The sequence below is a fragment of the Salarias fasciatus genome, chromosome 15, assembly GCF_902148845.1.
Source record: "Salarias fasciatus chromosome 15, fSalaFa1.1, whole genome shotgun sequence".
Lineage (NCBI taxonomy): Eukaryota > Metazoa > Chordata > Actinopteri > Blenniiformes > Blenniidae > Salarias > Salarias fasciatus.
The window spans coordinates 30461222-30488808 of NC_043759.1; the positions used below are offsets into that span (position 1 = coordinate 30461222).

A 27587-nucleotide genomic window follows, 5' to 3' on the forward strand; every position below is an offset into this window, starting at 1 on the left:
ACCAAAACTGAAGTCACGATTTAATGCAGAGAATTGGATTTGAGGTCAAATGCAAGTGCTTTTATTAAAAGCAAGAAAAGAATACACTGAGGTCCGTGGTGTGACTGTTTGTGTCTTTCTCTCAGCAGCGCTGTGCTGTTTGGCTTCAGTCCATAGCGTCCTGCCTGGGTTAGGTCTGAAAACTTCATCATGGAAACAGATGTTTTTCACTTTCATCTGCAGCCACACATGTTCAGCCTTGAAAATGAATAAAACATGCCTCTTACACTTGTAAATATAGTTTATCTCTCAATACAGTTTTGAACAGTCAATGTTTTATTACTCATTTTACTCTTGCGGTTTCTAGGTTTTGATCTGTTTCAGTTCTTCCATCATAACTCTTTTCTGAAACTCTGTTTTCTTCTGACACTTTTCTTTATTTGGATTTCATCCTGGTTATGTTACCAAAAGCAGACTTTGGAAAGTCAACATTTTTCAGCTCAATGAAAGGCAGTGTGCAGGACATGTCTTTGAATGTACATCTGTGGTGTTGTGCTGTGTAATGAAAGAGTTTCTGGGGTTTGGAGAGCAGCAGATTGTTGCATCTCAGCCTGGAGCTTGTTTGTCTTTCACTTTATGTCTTCAAGGCAGCCGCATGCTTTGACTGTTACACACTTGCTGACTTCAGGATACTTGCCGAGTACTTCACAGTCTGTGAGGTTTTTGGTTTTTTGTCTGGTTGCAGTGTGAAACAGAAAATGGAAGTAACCAGAGATGTATTGTGCAATAAAACCACAGTCTGATGTGTTTGGGGAACTGATTTGATCACCAATAGGTTTAAATTTCTCACTGGATTTTCATTCATATGCTTTTTGTAGTGACTTTACACAGTTGTACCAACCTTGAGAAACAGAGTTGTGCTTCGTTGCATAAGTTTGTAGATATTTTAGTTTGTGTACTGAGAAACGAGGGTTGCCGGAGGTTGTTGCCTGCATTGTGTTCGCAGCGGGGTTGGGTAGAGAGGATTGGAAGCAGTTTTAATCCCTCAGGGGTTTTCCTTTGTGCCAGCAGTTCCTCCAGTGGGAGAGGAACCAGTGAGCATGCAGGAATGTGCCTGTCTTTAAGTCCTCCTGACAGCAGCTGAATGAGTCTAACGACTGAAATATGAAGAACATCAAAGTGCCACAAGACACCTGAGAACTTTACATTCACAGACCCCATTCCCCTCCAGTGTGAGAACTTTCTGCCTGTGTGAAGAGGCTGATGACAGCTGGGCTCTCACCTTAGTGTGCCGGCAGCACCTGATAAAAACTGGAAATGGGTTACTTAATTCACTTGTGTGCTGTGAAAGGAGATTGTGAGTGGCTGAGCCACTACTGCACTCCTCCCACAGCAGAAGACGCCTCCCTCCGGCTCAGGTCCACTCCTCCACTCAGAGGTTAAATCAGCCTCCGACGGCTCGGCAGCTCCTCGAGGCTGACAGACACAGGTGTGGCAGCATCTGCTCCTCTTCATCTCCACCAGCCTCCCGCCTTCTCACAGCAGCCGCAGAGATGCATTTCGATGAAATTATCCACACTGTCGGCGGGTTCGGGAAATTCCAGAAGCTCTTGTATGTGTGGATCAGTCTGCCTCAGATCTTCCTGGCATTCCACATGCTGGTCTCCATCTTCACCGGCGCCGTGCCCCCCCATCGGTGCCGAGGGTCCGGTTCTTCAGCGGGTTCTCCAGGCTCTCTGAACTTCAGCCTTCTGACCTCTGGAGAACTGTCCTGCCCGGTCCACTCAAACCAGAGTGATGCCGGGGCTTTTCCTGAGGGGCAGCCTAATGTGAGCTGCAAAGGGGGCTGGGAGTACAGCACAGAGACCTTCCAAAGCACCATTGTAACTGAGGTATGTGGAAAAACCAGTCTGGATTCAGGCAGCATGATGGGGGAGAACATGCAGGCGGGATCAGGCAGTTTACTGCGCTGGCCTGTGAGGCACAGCTAAAGCATGAGTTCAGAGAGGAACTCCTGTGGTGCAGGCATCGCTCCAGCCTCCTCACACACGCTGGCAGATTTTGTAACACATGAGCGTGAGGGTGGGCCGGGTGGAGCGGTTACATGAGTGGGGTGATGTGATTGGACAAGGCGCTGTCACATGTGGCAGTGACTGAGGATCTGTGCTTGATTTAGGGGGCTGGAAGTTATGTTATGGATGTTTGGGACTCTGAAACATTCCACATACGAGTCGTGGCTATATGAACGGCTGAAAGAGACACGTGCAGAGGATTCCTGGCATTGTTTGTGGCTGTGTTTTCTATTTCCTCATCCTTGAATCAAATGATAGCTTCCTGTTCACATTTTCAATTTAAGCAATCTTAGTAATAGATCACAGGTAAGAAAATCACTGCTGATCTTATTTTTCTTCTTTTCTCTCATCATATTCAGGATGACAGTGATAAGCTGCCTCCCCTACTCAATCCGTCTGGGACATTTAAAGCTACCCGGAGCAACCATTTACTTTAAACCACAGTCACGAAACATGTTTAGAATTTAGAATAAAAGTATCAAAACATAAACTTTTCAATGCAGTTTTGCTATATTCAATAAAACTGCTGATGTTTAATTTCTTTTGAAATTATGAAATTTAAGAACTTGATGGCATTTGATTACAGTTTTACCAGTTTTTGAAATTTTAACAACATTGGCCATTTCCAGTGTTTCAAGTATTTATTTATTTATTTTTTTCTATTTTTGTTGTTTTTGTCTTTTAAGATTTTGGCTGCATTACTATTAGCCTCTAAAACTAATTTAGATCAACATGGCTCAACTCCAAAGAGACCATAACAAAAGAATGAGATGCCACACAGCTTTTCAAGTTTTCTTACTTCAAATGTAAATCTTTTTTTCAAACTGACTAAAATGTTCTGTTTGTACACAATAAACCAATAAAAGAGAAGGCTTGGAGGAGAGAGTGGTATCACTCCTCCACCTTCTGCTAAACTACCAAACAAAAGAAGAGGATCCATTTCAGAACAGACGACCGGCATCCCAAATGAGGGAATAAAATCCTGCCTGTTATTCATTCCTGAAGCAAATAATGTTGTTTCACAAGTCAAAACCTCGTTCAATGCAGGTGTGTCTGCTTCCTCTCAGCCTTCTCCAAGACCCCCCATCCTGAGCGCAGATGATACTCAGGGGGAAGGGGCAAGGGAGGAAGAGGAGGGGAGAGGAAGAAGAGCAGGGGGACATTTACAGATGACATCAACATGACATCTAGTTTACTGAAGCCATCATCTTCATTAAAGTTATAGATAACTGTTATAGATCAGATCCATCCATAAGAATTTACTGATAGAATCATCGTGTTGAAGAACATTAGTTTGACTCAGAAAAGAAGGAAACAATAAACCCTCTCGATCTGACAACTTCCTCACTCTGAGCACCACTTCACTGAAACGCTCGTCCTGTTCAGACAGTTTGGTGTTGCACAACAGGAAAGGGTGGAGAGTCCTCAGACATGCCCCTGGCACCAACTCCTCAGGTTTTTCCCACGAGACAGCTCATCTGTCACTTGAGCCTCACCAGTAGTTTCAGCGGTAACCAGCACTGAATCAGTCAGACTGTGGGAGGTAGAGGAAGTCAGATTCTCACAGAAATGCTTCACTCAATATGACACATCTTATAACACCGCTGACATTCGGGGTTGATGACACATATAGCCCTGATCACAAATGTTTTCTTTAATCTCATTTTGACCAGGCATCAAGGCCAGTGAACTTTCTACAAAAGTATGGAATCAGCAGTCTTGGATGAGCACTCTCTCAGACACTTTATTCTGTAGAACAAACTCAGATAAAAAGCTTGAAACAATAATGAAGATTTTCAAAAGTGCAACTCCTTGGCATTCAGAAACACTAAAAGAAATGAAGAAAACACATTGTGCTGGATAGTAAATATCACTTTTATCGACCGAGCACAGGGAAAAAAATAAGGAATCATTGCATTGATTTTCCCTACCATAGATAAATTAAGTGCACCCCATCAATTTAAATCACAAGAAAGTTTTTGCATCACTGGCTCATAATTAACTTTTATCAAAACTTTTAAATTGGAAAGAAACAAAATGCCCAAATATTTAATTCCCTGTTTTGGCCATTGAAAGTCACCTGGTTTAAAAAGGTTGGGTGGACAGTTGGCTGATAGAGGTAATGCTTCAGACTTGGACCAGTTAACCCTATAGCCGGAAATATCCGAGAATGTCTTTATAATTTTAAACAAGGCAGAAATAGATTTGTCAGGCTCCGAAACAAACAGTATAATGTCATCTGCGTACAGCATTAATTTATGATTTATACCACCAACCTGTACCCCGGGAAAGTCTTTTTCCATTCTTATGGCCGTGGCCAGTGGTTCAGTCACTAAACAGAACAACAAAGGGGATAACGGTGAGCCTTGTCTAGTACCTTTTTTCAGTTTAAATAGTCAGAAATAATATTATTTGTTTGAACAGCAGCCAATTATAGAACAAATAAATACATTTTAAAAAATATTCACCAAAGCCATAGGCCTTTAAGACAGTAAACATACAATTCCAGTCCACCATGTCAAATGCTTTCTCTGCATCAAGGGAAATGGCTGCGATTGGTGTCTTTTGATCTGCCACAGACCACATAATGTTGATTAAACATCTTATATTATCAGCAGAGCTTCTACCCCCAATAAAACCCACTTGATCGTTATTTACTAGGGTAGATATTACTTTAGATCAGGGGTCACTAACTAGCGGACCGCAGTCCGGATCCGGACCCAGACGCCATCCAATACGGACCCGGACTTATATTGAGCGGAGCGGAGCGCGGCGTGCGGAGTAGTACAGCGTGCGACGCGCGGATCGGTGCGACGGCGCGCAGAACGGTGCGGCACGGTGCCTGCATGCGGTGCCCGTCCAGCTTCACATGTCCGCGTGGGTGTACGTTGCGCGTTGGTCCGCGTGACGTAAAAATCGTCATGAATTCCTGTCCGCTAGGGTCCTGCGGAGCGATCCGCGGACGTCTGCGCAGCAGCCAGTTTACTTTTTGCATGGATCTTTTTAAGTTGTCCTAACTTCACTGTTAATTGAGTAATCAGTACTAGTCCAGCATATTAACACCAACTTAAACAGTCACTTAAAGGTGCATTAAGGAGTTTTACAACCTTAAAAATACTTATTTTCCACCATAAATATGTTACACATTTTTAATGCTGTGTACAATGTGCCCTGACATATTCATTACCAGAACCTCTAACAGGCTAAACTGTCACTTGAAAGTCACAGTGCCGGTCCGGCTCCAGAGTTTTTTGGGGAGAATTTGAAAGGAATGACGTAATGCGCGCTCCGGCTGGTTAGGTTTCGTTTTGTCCGCCATTACTCCGCCAGATGCTTAGTGAGCAACAACTGAGCAGGATCTTCCAGGAAGTCAGAACAGACTGGCTTCTAGCACTGCAGCTCCAGCAGACTCCACCAGGGAGAAGACACTGACATCTTACTGGAGCGCTACTAAACGAGCGAGGAAGGAGTTCCTCTCTTCCGTGCACGCAAGTCACAGGGACGAGTTTTTCACTAAGCTGCATCACGCCCAAGACCTGCAGGGGGCGCTGTTTCGCATAAAACGTGCAAATTCCTTAGCAAATTCCTTAATGCACCTTTAAATATAAAGTAATATCAAGTTGAATTATATTGTTTTTTTGAGTATATTATTTAATTTTCACATTGGTTGTACTTGATATATGTTTTAGGTGCGACAAAAAATTGAGTACAATGAACATGTTTTCATTATGTACCTAGGAAATAAATCAAGCAGTATTTACTCAATAATTAATAAAAATTCCATGGAATATTTAAGTTGTTGTAAATATATACAAAAACATTTTCTACTCAAAAACATCCATGCAAAAAGTAAACATATTATTTATAGTATACGCAACTCATTTTACCTAGAAGAAATGAAAAGACCCAGAATTCATAAAATGGAAACTTTATTTTATAAAACATTTAAATGAATTACAAATATTAATAACAGTTAAATCAAAAACTTACATTTCCATTTGTGTTAGTTGTGCATTTGTACTGTGTTATGTATGTATGTTGTTCGTTTTTGTGTGTAGTGTGTGTGTGGACAGTGTTTTATGTATGAATTTAATGTGTGTGCATCTAGTGTGCCGTGTTGCACATGTCCTTTAATTCGTTTTAGATTTCAATTAAAATTAGGCCCTCCACTCAAAATGACCAAATATAAAACTTTTAAAGGGGCTGTATCATGCAAAATTCACTTTTTGTATGTTTTAACCTTGTTATATAGTTATGTACTCACCTAAAACTCCCCAAAGCGGGTTTTTTCTTCGTGCCTGTGTGTTTGAGCTTTCCTCCTTCTTGTGCTGCTCAGAGAGGCAGCCCCTCCCACCGTGAAAACGCTCTGTTTCCCATGTTCACGTCACACAGTGAAGATGGCTCCCCTGAGCCCCCCTCCTCCAGGCCCTCGGCAATCAGCGTTGCTGCTTTTTCTGACTCTGATTACAGAGATAAACTTTAACCATCGTCTGAAAGCAACAGTCAAGCAAGAGCAAGAGTCTGAAGGGTCTGAAGGGTCTGAAGGGTCTGAAGGGTTTGGAGGGTCTGGAGGGTCTGAAGAGTCTGGAGGGTCTGGAGAGTCTGAAGGGTCTGAAGGGTCTGAAGGGTCTGGAGGGTCTGAAGGGTCTGAAGGGTCTGGAGGGTCTGGAGGGTCTGGAGGGTCTGAAGAGTCTGGAGGGTCTGGAGGGTCTGAAGGGTCTGGAGGGTCTGGAGGGTCTGGAGGGTCTGGAGGGTCTGAAGGGTCTGGAGGGTCTGGAGGGTCTGGAGGGTCTGAAGGGTCTGGAGGGTCTGGAGAGTCTGAAGGGTCTGGAGGGTCTGGAGGGTCTGGAGGGTCTGCGCTTGGTGAGTTTCTAACAGGAAAAGATGTTTTCGCATGTCTTTGCGTGCCGAGAAGCTAGAGCTAAAGAGCTAAAGCTAGCCAGCATATTTGTTTTGAAGCTCTGATTGGTTGAAGTAGCTGTCAGTCAAAGTCCACAGGGGGAGAGGCGGGGTTTTCAGGGAAACGGAGCGTTTTCTCTTCTGGGTTTCAGAATTAGCCCCAGAAAATCTTTTATTTCACACAAAATGACTTTTTCTTTGCGCCAAAAATAAACTACTACCATGTTAATGCCATTTCTAGGGTTTGGACGAGCTAAAAAAGCAGGACACAGCCCCTTTAACAGAACCAAAAAAATGAAGAAAAAAGCGTGCACACAGTTTATGTGTCCATGAAAAGTTTTCGGCTCTAGATTCAGAGAATAAGTGTGAATGACTTAAGTCAGTGACTTCAAGCAGCTGTGACTGACTGAGGTAGGAGGACAACTAATGAATGATGCCTTTATGATTTAAAGTAAACTGTGGGCCCTCCACTCTCAGTCACCAAGTATGAGCTTTTTAACAGAACCAAAAACATGAAAAAATACTATGCATACAGTAAACAGCTCTAGATTCAGGAAACAATCATGAAGTTAGTGACTTCAAAGAACTGTGACTCTGACTGAGGTAGGACATTTGGAAAGTCAGCAAACTAATGAACTGTGCCATTTCTACTTATCCATCCAAAGTCCATCAGCGCAAATGGGGTGTCCATTTTGAGTTTTAGTGATGAGGTTCAAAGGGGTTTCCTAACAGCTTTTGCTTCAGAGATGTGACTTTTAGGCTGCTTTTCTGACTGTTGAGTTGCAGGAATACCTTCTGAAATACCTCACACGTGTACTTCAGCTCTCGTGGGTAGCTCAGATTGAGGGCATAAATGAGGCCCATCAGCAAAGCACAGGCCCCGGGCCCGTCCAGCCCCTGCAGGACCTCTGTGCCCTCCATGACGATGGCCGCTCTGGCTGGATCAGATGCTGCAGCACCTTTGGTGACGAGAATCTTCATCATCCGACTGTGAACATCTCCAGTTTGGCTGTCAGAATCCTGAAAGAAAGAATATCAGATACAATGAGTATCCATTTTCATTAAGCTGGCACTTTCAATTCCTCTACACAAAGAAATGCCCAAAATGCCCTGGAAATGGTATCTATTAACTGCCAATCGAAATTTCTGAGAACAAGCCTATACACACACAGTGTCCTGTAGATGGTGCCTGCAGCGACAGCCGGGAAAACAGGTTTTGCTCTCATTTCTTGTTTTAACACAGTGGAAGGCAAATGCTCTGAGGAGTATTCGGGCCACCAGGAGTTAAAGGGACAATTTCCAACATTTTTCTGGAACAAATTCATAAAAAAAAGGAAAAAAAAAACCTGAATTTTTTTCAGCAGCCCTAATCATTTTCTGTGCAAATTCTGTAACATTTCTCAAAAAAAAAAAAAAAAAAATTGAAATCACATTTCTACTTAGGATATGCGTGAAAATAAGACCAGTTCATTTTTTCCCTTTTGATCAAGTGCTGAGCAACATGCAGCAGTGAAGAGAAACAAAGGACAGGATAGGAAAGACAGATACTGGTGAGTGATTTACTAAGACATCATGAAAGGAAATTTCCATTTCACTTCAGCTTCGAGGTGTTGTGAGGGGATTCACTCTCACTTACCACATAATCCTAAAGATGTCTTCATTTTCTTCAAGGTAGACCACTAAGCAGCGAATAGCAACCTCTCTGCGAATTTCAACTGTGTTGATCTGATGGAGAATTGAAAGAAAAAAGGCAAATAGATGTTTTTATTTTACGACGATTTAAGTTTCTCCTTTTGTAATATACCTTAAGAAGTTCCATGATTTTCTGGCTCTTATATTTGGCAGCCCCTCCTCTTGACATCATCAACGGCATCAGTCTTGGTATGCAGTGGTCCAGATTCGCCATAAAAGTCGACTCCAGATTGACAGTGGTTATTCTTTTATATTCTTCCTTGATCTGTGTGACACAACATGAAGAAACATGGTATATGAGATATAATGAAATCACTCACATGAATCATTCTCCCATTACCTATTCCAAATACAACAAAACACAAAAAGTAACCTGTGCTGGAAGAAATAGTGATGTCCAAATCCAAGATTTTCTTCTGTCAGGCAATTCTTTACTTTCTTCATCATAACACTTTCCACACTCAATATCTTCACCATCTGAATCATCCCCTGCTTTAACAGGATCACATACCTGTGCACAAGCTCAGTCCTGAAGTCATCCATTGAGTGTGGAGTGTGTTTGCGTATCCTGTGAGAGGCAAAAGTAGCATAAATGTTCATTCTGAAAAGGCAATTTTCAAACACGCATGTGACAGTTTCATGTTTTTGTATATGACAGCCAATATGCTCGAAGTACTCCCTCTCTGTGGTGATGGAGCTCAAGGTACAACATGGGCATTGAAAAGACAAGACATCATTCACTTTGGCCGTTTGATGAGATGAGTGACTTCTTGTCATGTGTGATTTGAGGCTGGCCCATGTTTTAAAAGAGCAATCGCATTTCCACAAGGTGCCCAGAACTCTCATGCCATAGCCTGTGTTTTAAAAGCTCAGTCTTTCTGGGAGCTTCTATGTGCAAATTTTACAGCACCAGTTCATTGTGAAAACAATTCTTTGAAAACGTTCTGAATACTGCTGAACAATAAATCAGGCACAATGAATTGATCAATAACAGTTGCCTGTAATTCTGGCGCGCTCTGAGCAGTCAAGTGGCTTTCAAGTGGCATGGCAGACACGTGGTAGGCGAACGGTCCTCCAGCAATATATTAAGACACCAACAGACGACTTTTCAGATGGTCCAAGTGCAAAAGATTAAATTCAAATGTAGACAGAGCCTCGACTTCCCACACTTACAGCTGCTGACATCTCTTGACCGTGCTCTACAGTTGATGCACATGCTCCTCTGAATTTCTTCTTCTTCTTCTTCATGAGGTTTATTGGTGGTTGGCCACCTTTCAAAGGTCATTACCGCCACCTACTGACACGCTGTGTTGGTCAGGGTTCATTACCCCTACTCTTTCTTTGCTCCAGGTAAATAAATGGAAAATAAATACATTTATTTCATTAACCAATAAATCAAAAATTAATTTAATGAATTAATTAAAAACCAAATAACATAACAAGAAATGATATTAAACTTATTCTATATTCCATCTCTGAACATTGTCATATACTCCTGCTTGTCAGAAACTCCACCACCATCTTCAATTTAGCCCCACTGCCCCTAACTATGTTTCTCTTCTAAATTCCTCTTCTTGTTTGGGTCTTCTAAAGTTACAGGTTTCAAAAGATTATTTTAGCTGAACAAACTTAATATTTCATAGATGTTGAGATGATGCAGTTTTGTGCTTTCAAATTTGACAAGAAAATGAGTCTGGATATTTGTTTTATTTTCAAGTTCGTTTACCTGGATGAGTCAAGTTGGTTACTTAGTTAAACAAGTAGATGCTGCAAACTTAAATGCCTACATTCTAATTGTGTATTTATTTAAGTTGAATTTACTACACCCTTGTTTTATTCTTTAGAGTGTAGAGCCTCCCATGCTATACGTCGTGAAGAAACTGTGAACCAGTTAGTTTTAAAATAATGCATCATTTCAAGTCTTGATGAAATCAAGACTTTGATTTGTCACAAACTCATCAAGATTAAACTATTTGTTAAGCCCTGAAGCACTCTGAGAAGTCAATCCAGTCGATCAAGAAAGAAACTGTGGTGTTTTTTTATGCTTTGTTGCTGTTTTCTGAAAACTTTTTGAAAACTGCATCTAGAGAGCAACATTGCTAAAATATCTTTGTTTGAAAAGAGAAAAAGCAAGCTCAGTAAAATAGTGAACACTTACTGCACTATTATCAGCTTACATGGAGATATTACTTCTATACAGATCCTACTGGACTCATGCTATGAAGGATAGAGAAAAGGAGGAGAAAAGTTTGTCATATCTGCTTATTTACAGAAACAGTAAAATGCAAGTTCAACACTTTTATGCATGTGTGATCAACAATCAGAAGAACATCTGAGTTTCTTTTCTAAAAAAAAATATCAGCAGATGGACTAAATGTTAATGATGAGAGTTCCTTTGGAAGATTGTATCATTCCTCCTCCTATATCTGTAAATGTGAGTGTCATACCTGTTTCGTCTTGTCCTGTTTTAGTTTCGACTCTCACCTGTCTGGTCTGTGTTCCTGCACTCTGCCGTCTTGCTGTGCTTTCGTTCCTGGATGTGATCCACCCTCCTCAGTGAATATAAACCCTCTTCTTCATGTGTCTGTTGGCAGATCATCCACGTACACTTATGTTTCGTGTTTGTCCTTGAGTTTTCTTATGATCTTTTCATGGTTTCGAACTTCTTGTTGGATTAACGTTTGCCTGTTTTCCAAAACAAACTGTTTGTACTTTGCGCTCTGTGTTCCAGTCTGCACTTGGTTTCTACCAGCAATTCTTGACAAATTGTTGTCCATGAAACAAAATAAGACCAACTGTTTTATATACACATAATTCAGAGAAAGCTTCATGGAACCACGACAGACGAGCTGATGGCCTCTGATATTCATACCTTTTGATCGGCTAGGTGCTTCAAGAAAGAGGATAAATGGAAATGAAAAGAAATTGGATAAACAGCTACACCAGGGGTTGGCAACTTGGCTGGGCCAACATTTGTCTCTACATTTAAATAGTGGGGTAAGTGGGGGTGAGGGGTGCGAGGACACACAATAGTGGGCAGAGTTTACCTAATCAAAGCTTAAAATTATTTTATTGTGATCTGAACTGTCCGATCTTGAACTTTAAAATAATGATTTCAGAAATTTGGTGGATTGAAAAAGTAACTTGTATTTGTTACAGACTGTCACTAATAACTTCATTTTCTACTGTTTCACTCTGTTAAAAGTAAAAAAAAAACACAAAAATAAGCTGAATTAAGAAATATCTGACGATGGAGTTACTGTGGCTGCTGTCTCTAATTATGAACTTGTTAAACAAACTGTCTTTTACTCCAAGAATTTGTGCGAAATGTGGAACACTCAAGGACGCTGTACATTGCATTATTCATTCACTCCATTCTGGGAGGTGGTAAGCTACTACTGTAGTCACAGCTGCCCTGGGGCAGACTGACGGAAGCGACATTCTCAACTATATTTCTGCTTTCCATATTGTTAACAGTTTAGTGCTATTTCAGTGCTTTGAATGACTTCTTTGAAACGAACACATAGAAATGCCAACTGTGCATATTTATGAACGATTGACAAGACCGCTGATCTGAAAAGAGCCTGATTTTGACTTTGGGACCTAAATGCCTCAGAGCTGAGCGACCGTTTACTGCAGTGTCCTTCACTCCTGTGAGCAACACGATCACTGAAAAAAAAGATAATGATAAAACAACAAACAGATCAGTGAACAGTCACGCCAAACCCAGCAATCAAACCTACCGGAACAATGTCCCACAGTCATTTTCACTGGTTCTCTCCAAGCCACCGCTATGCCGCTTATGGACAGTGAACTGTCCATCAATAGCAGCCTTTCCCGTTCTGTCCAAGATGCTCAGCGTTTAAATCTCCTTTGCACTGTCTCAGAAGTTGAGATGTCCCACTCAGTAACACTGGACTGTGAACAAATCGTTCAAAACCTGCAAGTTCGCTGGTGGCTAATAGCTAAGCTAACATCTCACTGAGATGCCGGCAGTGCCTAACAACATGTCGCTTTTATGAAGTGCATCTTTCAAGGTAGCAGGGAACTCACACAGCACAACAGGTGACTCTGACTCAGAGGTTTTCAATTGGAGGAAGTTTTTGATGGGGCTGCTTACTGAGAATTTAATGGACGATGTTACTGCCTCCATGAATACAGGAGCCTCTGATTTTCAAAATTGTACGGTGGGCCAGGTATTATTGATCGTGGGTCAGTTTTGACCTCACTATTTTAATTAAGGCTTGTCTTGTGGAAACCATGAATGTCTGCCTTCACTGTTAACTCAGTATGAAAGTGCTATATTTTTGAACTCCATTTTCCATATCAAGTCAGTTAGAAATCTCAAAAATAATCTGACCTCACATGGGTTTCCTGACTTCAGTCAAGCTGACCGGGGGTTTTCACCTTTGAACTTGCTGTTCTACTAAATACAGTCTAGATCTCAGTGAACCTTCCTGGTGAAAATAAGGTCAACGAACAGAAACAGAAGTGCCTTGTTGTGGCACCACAGAGTTTGCAGAGTGACTAGAGAGATGTCAGCTGATTCTTCCTCTGAGATGACCTTGCTTGTTTTTTGTTGTTGTTGTTTGATTCCCAGTGGGACCTGGTCTGTGACATGGCCAGCTTGAACCATGTGGGCTCTTCCATCTACATGTTTGGCCTCCTTGTTGGAGCATTGTTGTTTGGAATCTTAGCTGACAAGTAAGTTCAACATCCTTTAAAATCATAATTAAATTAAGAAATGCCCTGGTTCTCTGTTTCTGTGTCGTGATTCACTTTCAGGTTTCTATGTCTTGGAAGCTTCTCAGATGTGTTGTCTCTTAGGTATGGTCGCAGGAATATCATCCTTATCAGTCTGGCCATCCAGGCTGTGTTCGGGGTTGGTGCTGCTTTCGCCCCAAACTTCTACATCTACACTGCTCTCCGTTTCATGGTGGGAACATCCATCTCTGGTGTCATCATGAATGCTTTTGTTCTAGGTGAGTGTTGTTCAAGCCCTCTTCATTGCAAAAGAAGAGTAAAGTCAGAACAAAAACAGGTTAGAAGAGGCGTAGGTCATCAGTAACAACGCAATGATTAGCACCTCACAGCAAGAAGGTCCTGGGTTCAAATACCAGCCAGGGCCCGGGGCCCTTAATGTGTGGGTTCCCTCCAGGTACTCTGGCTTCCTCCCACACTTCGAAAACATGCATGTCAGGTCATTTGCCCGAAGGTGTGAATATGAGAGTGAATGGTTGTCTGTCCCTATGTGATGGGCCTGAGACCAGCTAGAGAACTGTCCAGATCATAGACATTACAAAATGTTAAAGTAGTAACACTGAGTAGAGGGGGAGACTGTTCCAAAATGGCAGCCCCATGGCTGGCCAGCACCAATAGGTAGTAGTAGTTGATGCATCTACTCTTTGTATGACTATGTTGGCGAGCACAGCAACGTCACCACAGGAAAACTCAGTGCTTTGCTGACGTTTGTATCTGTTACTGTTGTGTTTATTATCAACCGCGATAGAAGAAAAGTTTCGGCCAGGCCACTGGCCCATTCAGGAAATCTTCAGACCTCCCGATGGCCAGCCCGCCCCTGCTTGTGGACGAGGAGCAGCGTCTGAACAGACATGTGTTTATGTGCACAGGCACTGAATGGACCGGCTCCAAACAGCGCATGCTGGCAGGGATCGTCACTGACTACTCATTTGGTGTAGGCTATATCCTCCTGGCCGGAGTGGCCTACCTCATCAGAGACTGGAGGAAACTTCAACTGGCTATCTCAGCTCCAGGTTTCTTCTTCATCTTCTACATCCTGTGAGTGTGAACTAATTTTCTCCTCAGAAACACTGAGACTGAGCTAACCTGGATGAAAAGCTGCTGGTTCTGCTCATCCACAGGGTGGTCTGATCCAGCAGAGGAGGTCCTGCAGATCAGACTGCTGCAGGAGGTCATATGTTTCATCAAAATTCTGTCAGATAGCACAGCCTGGACAATACTGAGCAGGTGGTCATTATAAAATGGTGATAAACATAGGCAAGATGATTTCAGGATGGCAAACTTTTCATTCCTAGGGTTTTACCAAAGTCCGCTCGCTGGTTAATGATCAACAACAGGAATGAAGAGGCATGGGATCTGATCCGGAAAGCAGCTCAGATGAACGGGAAGAACTTCACTCAGGACCTGGAGATGTGTCAGGTACCAAAATCACACACCATCAGCTGCATAAATTACTAGCAAATTGGACTCCAATGATACCATCCCATGTCCTGACTCATATCCAGCAATGAAAGACACATTTTGACACTGTGGGAGGTCATAACTGAAAGCTCACTGGCTCCTTCTTCCTTGTTTCAACAAGGCTTTAATCCTGCAGTCTCCTTTTCCCAGGTTCAGACTCTCTAAACGATATGTTTAAGTGTGTTTTATACACTACTTGGACACTGTTCTGTGAGGCAGGTTTCCATCCATCTGTTTTATCCACAAAAAAAATTAAAAAAAAGCTGACAATTCACAAAAAAGGTTTGACGCTTGGAGGGGGTGGATTTGTCTGCATATCAATGAAAGAAAATTCAACTTTTTGCCATGGAAACAGGTTTTGTGGATACCCGCTTACTTGGCGAGAATACACTTGCCAGTCCTTCGAGTACAGACTTGCGACAAGGCGAGAACTCATCAAAGTTAATGCACACTTGGAACGAGCGTACTCTTCGGAGTTCTGAGTTCAGATCAAATCATTATAGTGGGAGACTTTAGATGTTGACACTGAGAGCCTCAACACTGCGTTCAGTTCATTGCTTGATACAATTGACTTTTCACAGGAGGTGAATAAACCTGCTCATTACTTCAATCACACCCTCCATCTTGTATTCACTAATGGTATTGACATTGATCAATAACAGTTTTTCCCCACAACCCTGTACTGTCTCATCACTTCCTGTTATCATTTGAGTTTACATTGACTGGCTTTAAAGCACGTGAGAAAAAAATTAAACTTAGAAGATGTCTGTCAGAGGATACTGTGGCCAGATTCAAGGAAACAATCCACCAATATTAACTTCATTCCATCTGTGGACCCAATAGACAGCAGCTGTCCTAGCATTAGCTTTAGCATGAGCATTAGCCCCAATCAGGTTGATTTAGTTGTAGGTGGAGCGGCACAGCACACTATGTTTTTCATGGTTTGGATTCATATACACAGGCCAGAGGTTATTTTGCCTACCTTGACATGTTTCGGCTGCCAAGCTGCAGCCTTCCTCAGAAGTGTCTCAGAAGTGTCGCTGCAGCTTGGCAGCCGAAACATGTCAAGGTAGGCAAAATAACCTCTGGCCTGTGTATATGAATCCAAACCATGAATACAAAAAAAGGCCTAATGAACCTTATCGGACACTATGTTTTTACTCAACGCTGTGTGTTGACTCTGTTACTGCTTGCGAGAGGCATTCTGGGTAATTTCGCTTCTCAATGCTACACAAGTCTGGTCCAATGCAGACTCGATAAAGTGAGCAGAATAAGTCCACATCCGGCTATTTTTTGTGTACTTGGTGAGATGCCAGTTCACAAGTACACAAGCAGAGAGAAGAAGGCGTATTGAGAAATGATCCATGTCACATGTCCTTCCACCTCGCTCCAGGACATCAGCATTACTGGGCAATAGGGAAGGTGAGGCAAGTTGCACTGGTGCATTTGTGTCTCCCATAAAAGCAGCTTCACTTGAAATGCCTTCACTGCATCATACATGTCAGTGATCATGCGGTCACGTCCCTGGAGCTGGAGGTTTAAGGCATTGAGATGAGCCGTTATGTCAATCAGAAATTCCAACTTGAAATTCCACTTTTCATCCTGCAAAACGGTGAAGTCTTTTCCTTTACTGTCCATGAACTGACAGATTTCGTTGCTGAGCTCAGAAACTCTGTTGAGAAATTTTCCCCAACTTAACCAACGCACCTCTGTGTGTTAAGGAATGTCGGCAAACTCTGAATCTATCTGCCGCCTAAAGGACTGGAATTGGTGATTTAAACCTTTAGCTCGAATAAAGGTAACGGTTTGTGTTGCAGTGCTCATTACATGGTCAATCTTCAGGACTTTTCCACACAGTGCTTACAGTTCTCCTCCTGCATCTTTACTCGCATCCTTCTCACTAGTCCACTTTTTTCACCGCACATAGCCGGTGCTCCATCAGTTGTAAATCCAATAAGTTTGTCCCAGTTTCATGTCGGTTACACTTTGACAAATGTTTTCAAAAATGTCTCTTCCAGTCGATGTCCCGTGCATTGATTTAATGCCCAATATTTCCTCTGTAACACGCAAATTGGAGTCCACTCCACGGATGAAGATGGCTAGCTGTGCAATGTCAGTACTTTCATCCACAGCAAGAGTATGCAATAAAGTCTTTGCTTCTACCACTCAATTGTGTTTTTAAATCAGTGGCCATCTCACAAACTCAATCATCAGTCGTATTTCTACTCAAGGTTACATTTGCTAGCATCTGCTTTTTATCTGAACATATAACGTCACACACCTTGACCTTGCAGCTCTTCAGAAATTCTCCCTCGGTAAATGGACGGGCTGATTTGGCGATCACTTTGTGATTTTGCATGGGTAAATAACGTCTGCTGGAATATCGGGTTCTTCTTCGACTCTTCTACTTTCTGTATCTTCTGCTCTGCATCCAGGTCTTTCAGGTTATCCTGATGTTTTGTCTCATAGTGTCATCTTAGATTAAATTCTTTCATTACAGCAACATTAGCTCCACAAATGAGACGCACGGCTTTACCGGCAATGTCAGTAAACAGATGTTCAGCCTCCCATCGGTTTTGAAAGGCTCTGTTTTCACAATCAACTTTTCTCTTCGGCAGTGGTGGGCGCATTCCGCTAATTAGCGAAGCTAACATTTTCATTAGTGGATTAGCTCTTCAGCTAACTTTGAAAAACATTAGTGGACTAATTAGCTTCCGCTAAATTTACACATTAGCGTAGTGGTAGCTCTGGGAACCAATGTAGGCCGACTACGTCAACATGAAAGCACAACACGTGATTGGTTGACGAAACAGCTGCTGAACAGCAGCATGTCTAGTTTCCGAGGGTACTTGAACACCTCTCGTACAGGCTTCCGTTACTGTGCAAAGTAATGAAAAGTCTCTTCTCTGCGGTTAAAAAAACGCCGAAAATTGTTTCGAAAAAACATGGATATTGTAATGCATATAACTCCCAATCCGTTTGTCCGATTGAAGCGATTCAAAAAAACTGTTAGAAAGCCCCAGAACTCAAGATTCCGGGGATATTCGAACGACTTGCGTACGTGGTTGCGTCATGGCGCGACGTCAACAAATGCACGTGCGCATTTGACGCACCGGCTCGTCAATGGAGTCCTGAGTGCTAACTCGTCAGTTTGCTGAGTCCATAGACAGAGTCTACAAGTCACTCATATAATAAAAGTTTGCGATTAAGGGTTATTGTTAGCTTCAGCTAAATCTTTTAGCAGATCATCTGTTTAGCGTTATCGAAGCTAACTTTTTAGTTAGTGGAAGAACGGTTATCGAAGCTAACTTTTTGGTTGGCTGTGCCCACCACTGCTCTTCAACATCGTGAGGGGTAAGCATCGCAATAACTTGTAGCAACAGAAGCTAGACTTGATTGACGAGGGAAGTGTTCAGCAGCTGAAGCGCTGCATTATGGGATCTGTAGTTTGCTTTTTTCAGCGCTTCATACTGCCTGGCCATTAATAACATTAATATAAAATGATTTCATGGGCCGAATATAATTGCACACTGGGCCGGATGTGGCCTGCGGGCCTTGAGTTTGACACATATGTTTTAAATGAGCCTGTTGAATGAGAGAGTCAGTTATATCTCTTTAGAAATGGTTTGGAGATCATTCAGAGCTGAAAACTTTTCTCAGTCACTTGATATCCTGCATTGTGATATCTCTATTTACTCTCTTTTTATCCCCACAGGTGTATAAAGCTGAAGACAAAAGTGAGATACAAACAAAATACTCGATCTTGGACCTTGTTCGAACTCCGAGGATGAGGCAGCAGTCTCTGATTGTCTTTTATTTGTGGTGAGTGACAGCAGACATCTGTCTTCCACTTCTGTTCAATTCAAGTTAACGTCAGGCTGAAGAGGCTTATGCCTCCAGAGAATGTTCTGTGGGACAAAACTGAGAAGAAACACCTTCAAAATATAAAAAAAGGATTGTTTACGGCTGATCAAGAAACAAGCCTTTAAAGCCATTACAATTCAGTTCACTTCTATTTCAATACAGTCAACAATTGGAGAGAGAGATCCAGAACCACTTCTCTATAGGGTGGAGGGATTTAGACCCTGGCTACTGTAAGGGGAGGGATTCAGACCCTGGTTCAGGTAGGGCAGAGGGATTTGGACTCTGGATTCTATAGAGGGTAATAATTCAGACCCTGGTTCTTGTAGGAGGGAAGGATTCAGACCCTGGTTTCTGTAGGGGGGAAGAGAGCAGATCTTCGGGCCTCAATTATGAATCCATGTGTAGAACAGGTTCTAAATTTTGTCTTATGAATGAATTTTAGAATGTGTGTGCGTCAGGACTGGACTGGGAGACTTTGTCAGGCCAGGAGTCAGTCATCCAGCAGGCCTACTTTTATATGCATGCACACGCACACACGCACACACGCACATGCACACGCACACACACACACACACACACACACACACACACACACACACACACACACACACACACACACACACGCACGCACACGCACACGCACACACACACACACACACACACTATACAGTTCAAAGTATTACACAGATTGCATTTCTCAAAAGCCAAATTAGCAAGGATATTTCAGAACGTAGACCCATCGTGTAATAAAGACCCCAGTTACCTCTTATCATATGTTCTGGTCTTGTTCCAGACTTGTCCCTTTTTTGTCATTCTTTTTTGATGCTCTGTGTATTGCGTATGCTTATATGATTTCACCTTCTCCCTTGGTCGCTGTTTTTGGCTTTGTTTTTTTCTGACCCAACTGGATCTGTTACCCCTGCTCATTTAAAGAGGGTTATTGCCTTTTCCTCTTTATTAGCCAGATGCTTGATTCTATTTAAATTGAAGGATGTCACTCCTTCTTCACATCATGGCTGGACTAAAGACACTATGTTAAACTTAAAGCTGGAAAAGATCAGATGTACCCTCAATGGTCAAGTCAACAAATTCCACAAAACCTGGGAACCTATAACTTATGTGAACAGTTTACCTGGTCTAGAACTGGAACTCTGAATGTTTATACCTGCCCTTGGACAGTCCTGTGATAAGGAATGTTATGTGTACCTGTTTTTGTTTATTTTTGTCTGTTGTCTTTGATGCATATTTTTGAATTTGGGTTTCATTTGATTTTTCTTTTTGTGGGGATTGTCTCTAATTGTTTTTGTATAATAGAGAGTATGATTGTTTCACACTGTGATTGGAAAACTACAAATAAAAAAAAAAAGAATTAGGCTTCGGTTAGATTTAAGGTCTGGCAGGGTTAAAGCGATATTTCAACATTTTGGCAAATTGGCCCATTGAGCACAATTCCTTAGTCATTTCGAACAGCATACTGTGTGGATTATAACGTGTCCACCAAAGTGTTTTGGGGTTGTTGGATTGTGTATTTGATGAGTTTGACGAGGCGAAGCAAAAATACTACCCACTTCCATTATGTCCACTGTGAAGCCCTCCTCGATTCACCACAGAATAAACAACAGCTCGCCCTCACAAAAAACAGTAAGTATGCTGTTCGAAATGACTAAGGAATTGCACTAAATGGGCCAATTTGCCAAAATGTTGAAGTATCCCTTTAAAGGTGCATTAAGGAGTTTTTCAACTTTAAAAATACTTATTTTCCACCATAAATATGTTACACATTCTTAATGATGTGTAGAATGTGCCCTGAGATATTCATCGTAAGTACCTCTAACAGCGCTAAATTGTCACTTGAAAGTTGCAGTGCCGGTCCAGCACCAGAATTTTTTGGGGGAGAATTTGAGAGGAATGACGTAATGCACGCTCCGGCTGGCCTGATTTCCTTCGGTTTCGTTTTGTCCGCCATTACTCCGCCAGATGCTTAGTGAGCAACAACTGAGCAGGATCTTCCAGAAAGTCAGAACAGACTGGCTTCTAGCACTGCAGCTCCACACAGACTCCACCAGGTAGAAGACACTTACATTTTACTGGAGCGCTACTAAAAGCGCGAGGAAGGAGTTCCTCTCTTCTGTGCACGGAAGCCACACGCACGAGTTATTCACTAAGCTGCATTACGCCCAAGGCCTGCAGGGGACGCTGTTTCGCATAAAACGTGCAAACTCCTTAAGGCACCTTTAAAGGGGAACGGTCGTTTTTACAATCTGGACCTTATTTCACATTCGTCACAACAACATTTACTCACCCGTTTGACTTTCGTGTGATTTGCAGTTGGTTCGGAGATAATTAGCTCCTCCCATATCCATATAACGGCAGCGGGCGGGGCACCGACATGCAGCCGTTACAGACGCTCTTTTCTCTTATGTTTGTTGTGGTGTGGTAGATACATGTAAATTTATTAAGTCAGCATCACTTAGCGCTATTGGGAAGTCTGTAAACCGGCTATATTGAGCAACTCTCCGGGAGCGCTGAAGCGATGATGTCATCACACTGCGCCGTGGCGCACATTCATTCTGTTTGTTTACATGGAAGTAGCGTCTCTGCTCTGCAGTCAGACCACGGCATCTCCATCGGCTTTTTCAGGCAGTCAGAGTTTATTTTCAGCTGGTTGTAACTTTGGTACAATGGTTCCAGTGTGCAGACATCCTGCTGTGAAAGTAAAATGACCAGCTGGACGTCACTGAGCTCACAGGCTCCCACTGCGTGACCGGGATTTATTGAAGCTATGGCTAATAGCGCTCAACACGGACCCCAGCATCAAAGTTCAAACTTTACCACATTTGGATTATCGGGTGTGTAGTGCCCACTTCACATCGGAGGACTTCTTCCCAGTTCAGGAATGAAATGAAGGCCAGAAGATCCAGAGAATGAACCTCAAAAAGAATGCTATTCCAGCGGCTGCAGGAGGAGGACAGGTCGAGGTAACGTGATGCTAACGCTATTCATTTTTTTCTTTACTAATGTCTCGAGGCTGGATGTTTACTGTTTAGTTCATTTGAGCAACAACAAAGGATGATACAAGTATATCTGTCAATGACAAGAGTTGTACATAAACAGTAAAATATTCTGTACACTGTTGCTCAAAAGGAGTAGGAACAAGTTTATAACATTCTAGCCAACTCTAGACATTAGTAAAGAAAAAAATGAATATTTTTAGCATCACGTTACCTCGACCTGTCCTCCTCCTGCAGCCGCTGGAATGGCATTCTTTTTGAGGTTCATTCTCTGGATCTTCTGGCCTTCATTTCATTCCTGAACTGGGAAGAAGTCCTCCGATGTGAAGTGGGCACTACACACCCGATAATCCAAATGTGGTAGTTTGGTAAGTTTGTGTATGTGTGTTCCAGGTTTGTGAACATCCTGGTGTACTACGGCCTCTCCCTCAACATTTCGGACCTGGGGATGAATATCTACCTGACCCAGATGATCTTCGGTCTGGTGGAAATGCCGGCTCGCACCATCACTCTGTTCACACTCAACCGCTCCCGCAAGTTCTCCCAGCTGGCCTTCTTGCTCGTGGGTGGCTCCGCCTGCCTCCTCAGCATCTTTGTCCCTAATGGTGAGGACACACAACAAGGACAAGCAGGGCTTTGCCGCCTTTCTAACCGATGTAGAATATTAGGAGCTACATTCAGCATTTCTTTTTATTGCCATACATTTTTTATTGAGTACTTTACAATATACAGTGTATCATGCACAAAATGGACATTGTCTCTCTGCCACTCTTCAAGTCCAGACTCAAAAGCATCTGTTTAAATCCACCTTTCCTCCTTGATTCGCCTGACCTTTTAACTTTTTTAACTGTTGTTTTTCTTTGTACAGTGACCTGGAGCGTCTTGAAAGGCGCTTTGAAATGAAAGGTTATCATTATTATCATCATTATCATCATTAGGGGGCCAAGCCACGGATAGCGCACCTCTACGGTGTAGTTTTTTTGGCGCACAACGCGTATTCTGAGCACGCACATCCAGCATGGCGGAGAGCCTGTCTTCCTCCTGAAAGTCAGCGATTTGTATGGCCTACAGAAAAATCACATAAAAATCATATACAACCGTTCTGGCTGCGTTCCGTCTTCGGTCCGGAGTCACTGCAGCACCGTCTGCGGTGTCTCTGCAGTCCGCTGGAGGAGGTTGCCAGATCTGTCATGAAACCCGCTTAACTCAATAGAAAGCAGCCCAAACCGCCATCTCGGTTGAAAATGCACGTTAAAACCGTATCTGTATAATTTAAAAAAAACACGTCATAAACACATAATCAATTCATCAACCCGTCCGACGTGTTCAATAAAGAAGCTTGATTTGGCAGAAACCCGCCCAGCCTGGCAACACAGAGCCGCTCCGTTACATGCGCCGCAGTGGCGCTGTTGGATTTAAAACTTTTATTTTTTCTTGGTTGGCTTATGGTAGGGCTAATACAATTCTTGGTGGGGCTTTAGCCCAGCCAAGCCCCACCCTGGTGCAGCCTATGTATGCAGAGGTGTGCCTATAACAATTTTATAGACAAATGCTATTATTTATAATTGTGGCGGAGAGTGGGTGGTGGGGTGGGGGGCGCAAATTGTTTTCTTCTTACTATGGGGGGCCTAACAGAAAATAAATGAGAAGCACTGCTTTACAAGAATGGTTACACCCTTTGCTTTGACAGAAAAAGATTAGTGATACACTTTTTTTACCCATTGGGTAAAAGTGGTAAAAAATGTTGTTGCTGTTTTGTTTTTTTTGTAACTTGTTTTTTTGTTTTATTTTTAGACCTGTCAGTCCTCAGAACAACCCTTGCCATGGTTGGGAAGTTTGGGATCACAGCTTCTCTGTCCATTATTTATGTCTACTCAGCTGAAGTGTTTCCTACTGTAATCAGGTGAGAATTCCCCACTCATGAGGTCTAACCTCCTCTTAAACCTGTGCCTGCATGATGCGATATGACTGTCAGTTTTCACTGTGAAATGGAGGTTATGAAGGACAACTGCCAGTTGTGATTGTTTTGCAATTGAACTATGATTCCTGAACTTCAGGCAGTCACTCATCTCTTATTTGCATGCTTGAGGAATTATCATTATCTAATTCTCTGTCACACCTTTAACTGACTAATTCAAACTTTAGATAATAAATAAATAAATGAATAAATAAATAAATAAATAAATAAATAAATAAATAAATAAACAAGTTCACAGAAACAGGTGTCACAGAGACAAAAAAAAAAAAACTCAATGAACAACCCAAGAAAATTTAACAATAAGCTCAAGGTCCACTTGAGCAATGTTCAATTGAAAAGCGTCTTTTATTAAAAAAAAGAAAAAAAAATCTTAATTTTCATGGTTCTAGTCAATAAGAATTTCAGATTTCACACTGGACTCTTTGGAAGCACAAATACTGTAGTTTCTTGTCTATAAATTATATTCTAGTCTTTGACGAAAATACGGCTACCTTCATCCACTGCTCTGTGCACAGTTTGACAGGCAGAAACAGTCTGATCTTCTGCTCAATGAACAGTTTGCTCTTCTGGTCTGTAATGAACAGTTTGATATTGTGGTCTGTAATAAACAGTTTGATCTTCTGCTCTATGAACAGTTTGACCCTCTGCTCAGTTATAAACAGTTTGATCTTCTGCTCGATGAAGAGTTTGGTCTTCTGGTCTGTAATGAACAGTTTGATCCTCTGGTCTCTGAACAGTTTGATCTTTTGGTCTATAAATAGTTTGATCTTCTGGTCTGTAATGAACAGTTTGATCTTGTGGTCTATGAACATTTCAGTCTTCTGGTCTGTATTGAATAGTTTGTTCAGCTTGGTACTCTGGTCTATGAGCAACAGTATATGATTTGGACTGAGATGAAATTTCAATGTCTGGAATAGTTCTGCTTCTTTTTCTTGAAGCTGATGTATAACTGTGTGCTCCCTCTGCATGTGCTGAAAACGTCCTTCATGTTTCTTTGTGTATGACAGTGTATTACGAAGATACTCTTCCTACTCAGACTAAAAAATTACTGAAGAAATATCACTTTTATCACGTTGTCCCTTTCTTTCTCTAATGTTCAGACAAAATGGGATTGGTATGGGCTCCATGTGTGCACGTTTGGGTGGTGTCTTGGCCCCTATGATGCACTTCCTGAGATTACTGAGTCCTCAGGCTCCCATGATCCTATGTGGCCTCCTGCCCCTGCTGGGAGCTGCTCTCACCCTGCTGCTGCCGGAGACAGCCAACAAACCTCTTCCCGACTCCATCCAAGACATCGAAGGACACAAACTCAGGTTCAAATCTCTCTCGCTCTGTTCTGCCTGTCAACAACAGGCCTGACATAAACATTGGAGACATTTTAGTGTTACCATCCTGTCTTGGAAGATTCTTTTCCAATGTTGCTGATTGAATGTGAAACTTTTCTCAAATGAAATTATGAAAACTGCTTTTTCTGTAGCCTTCAGGGCCTGAACAGCAGCTGATACAACCAGTGATCATAGCCAAATGATCAGTGATGCAGGAGTGAAAACTAGTGAACTTATTGCTAGCAATAACAATATTTTGATAACCTCAGAATTTTCTTGGTCTAAAACTGAGGATCCAGTGTAAAGAGGCCTTAAAGACTTCATTGTTATGTACAAACAGTTGTAGTAGTTTAGACATTAGATAGCAAAGGTGCAGCAGACAAGTACCTCTTTTATTGTGTTGGTAACTTTACCTGGAAACAGCCTGTCTTTTGTGTGTTGGATTGGGACTGACTGGAAAACAGATGTTTTTTCTCTCTTTTGTTAAAATATAAGCTGGACATGTGAAGTTTCCTGTGATTTGACACTGATCTCCACAGGTCATCTCACACCTCTCAGTGAAGCCATTCGCCGAGCCTGACTGACTCTGTGATATCACCAACCTGAAGATCTGTTGTCTGAACTGACTCTGGTTCCTCTCAGGCACTTGACCTGCCCAGAAGTTGATTTTTGCATAAACTTCCAAGGTGTATACTAACTCACACCTCCAGGTTCGGATCAGGCTCAGAAGCCCTGTTGTCCCTGGACCCACCTGAGGGAAGGCAACTGCTCACACATTCTCTTCTTCTGGACCAATTTCCTGCATGCATATGGCCAGGTCAAAACCTCACCATAGAAATTACTGTGAACACACAAGGTTTGCAACTAAATTTCCAGCAAGAAGGATAACCAGGCTGCGTTGGCATCCCAACACCATGACGGCAAAGACTCGAACCTCCAACTCCTCGGTACTGCAACTCGAGGACAAGGACACTGCAGTGACTGTTTCTGGAACCACACCAATTTTCAGTTTTTGCCTTCAAGCTAGCAAAAGCAGCACACAAGTGACTTTCTTTCATCCATTCAAGAATCAGTAAAGTAACGAGGCACAACTTACCAACTTCACAGGATTAACCAGGCTGTTAAACTTACTGTGTGTGAGTTATTGAGTCATTGTGATTGTTTGCAGTTAGATTATATAGTGAGTCATTTTACAAGCTCCTTCAGTTTCCAACACCCTCTAATGGGCACAGTTACACACATCATGATGTGCGTAAATACCACCAGCACCCCCTCCGATGCTACAACTATAAGCAAGGACTGAACAATTACTTCTGATGAAGAAGTTTGGTAACTTTTTAATCATGGCCATCATTCAGGTCTACATGTTTAAACAGAAGCAGCTTAGCATCATTATCTAGTGATTTAATGGAGGTGAAATGTGAGTGATATGGATATCACAAAGAACTGTTCGGTGGCACACAGGGGAGAGGCTTCCCCAACAATGGGAACTTTAACAATTAGAACTTGCTCAATTTTCCACCAGTTTTGAAATGGTTCACTTTGTTATAAACATCATACATCTAGTAATGACACTGCATACTTGAATAATGAATATTATTATATAATATAACAATATTTAGGGCTGGGCACGTTAACGCGTTATTAACGCATTAACGCACTGCTTCTTTAACGCCGACAAATATTTTCATCAGGTGTTAACGCCCCCCCACGCCCCCCACTGTAGACACACACATTGCGCTCCAGCTGAGCGTCAAAAAAGCACACACATCAGCAGCGGCGCTTTCTGCGGTGAAACACGGTCCATTCCTCATTATTTGCCATATTGAACTCAGCCGAATTATCAGAAAAATCAGGAGGAATAGGCTGGTATAACGTACAAACTGAAATAAGGAGCGCAAATATGACAAAAATGAAAGTGAAACTTAAATCGCGTCTTTTGCCGACAGAACGTTTTGGCCCGCTGGGCGGTCTTCAGGCGCTGAAAACACGCAAAATAAAGTAAATTTCCCTTCAACACACAATCTGGCTTCCTGAGGCACAAGTCGGCGTGACTGAATTTATTCGGTCTTCTCTGTCTGAAGGTCAAACATAGAATTTGAGGAAGTGTGCCTCATAACAAACTTCGTTTTTCATCTGCTCTGCTCTTGCTGGTGTGTGCGTGCGTGTGTGTCTGTGTGTCTGTGTGTGTGTGTGTGTGTGTGTGTGTGTGTGTGTGTGTGTGTGTGTGTGTGTGCGTGCGTGTGTGTGTGTCTGTGTGTGTGTGTGTGTGTGTGTGCGTGCGTGTGTGTGTGTCTGTGTGTGTGTGTGTGTGTGTGTGTGTGTGTGTGTGTGTGTGTGTGTGTGTGTGTGTGTGTGTGCGTGCGTGTGTGTGTGTCTGTGTGTGTGTGTGTGTGTGTGTGTGTGTGTGTGTGGGTGCGTGCGTGTGTGTGTGTGTGTGTGTGTGTGTGTGTGTGCGTGCGTGCGTGTGTGTGTGTGTGTCTGTGTGTGTGTGTGTGTGTGTGTGTGTGTGTGTGTGTGTGTGTGTGTGTGTGTGTGTGTTCTT

At 42.4% G+C, this 27587-nt stretch overlaps 1 protein-coding gene across 2 annotated transcripts; it reads left to right on the forward strand.

Moving 5' to 3' along the window:
• Positions 1–1469: 1469 nt before the first annotated feature.
• Positions 1470–27280, forward strand: LOC115401798 (organic cation transporter protein). 2 transcript variants are annotated; one of them, XM_030110127.1, is made up of 10 exons: positions 1470–1871; positions 13243–13346; positions 13470–13624; positions 14273–14441; positions 14699–14822; positions 18580–18686; positions 22133–22344; positions 23534–23642; positions 24818–25030; positions 25582–27280. In XM_030110127.1, the coding sequence occupies exons 1-10, from the start codon at positions 1533–1535 to the stop codon at positions 25601–25603; spliced, it is 1554 nt and encodes a 517-aa protein (XP_029965987.1). In that variant the 5' UTR covers positions 1470–1532; the 3' UTR covers positions 25604–27280. The 2 variants fall into 2 exon arrangements, with proteins under 2 accessions (XP_029965987.1, XP_029965986.1); XM_030110126.1 differs by having other exon boundaries at positions 24818–27280.
• The last annotated feature ends 307 nt before the right edge of the window (positions 27281–27587 follow it).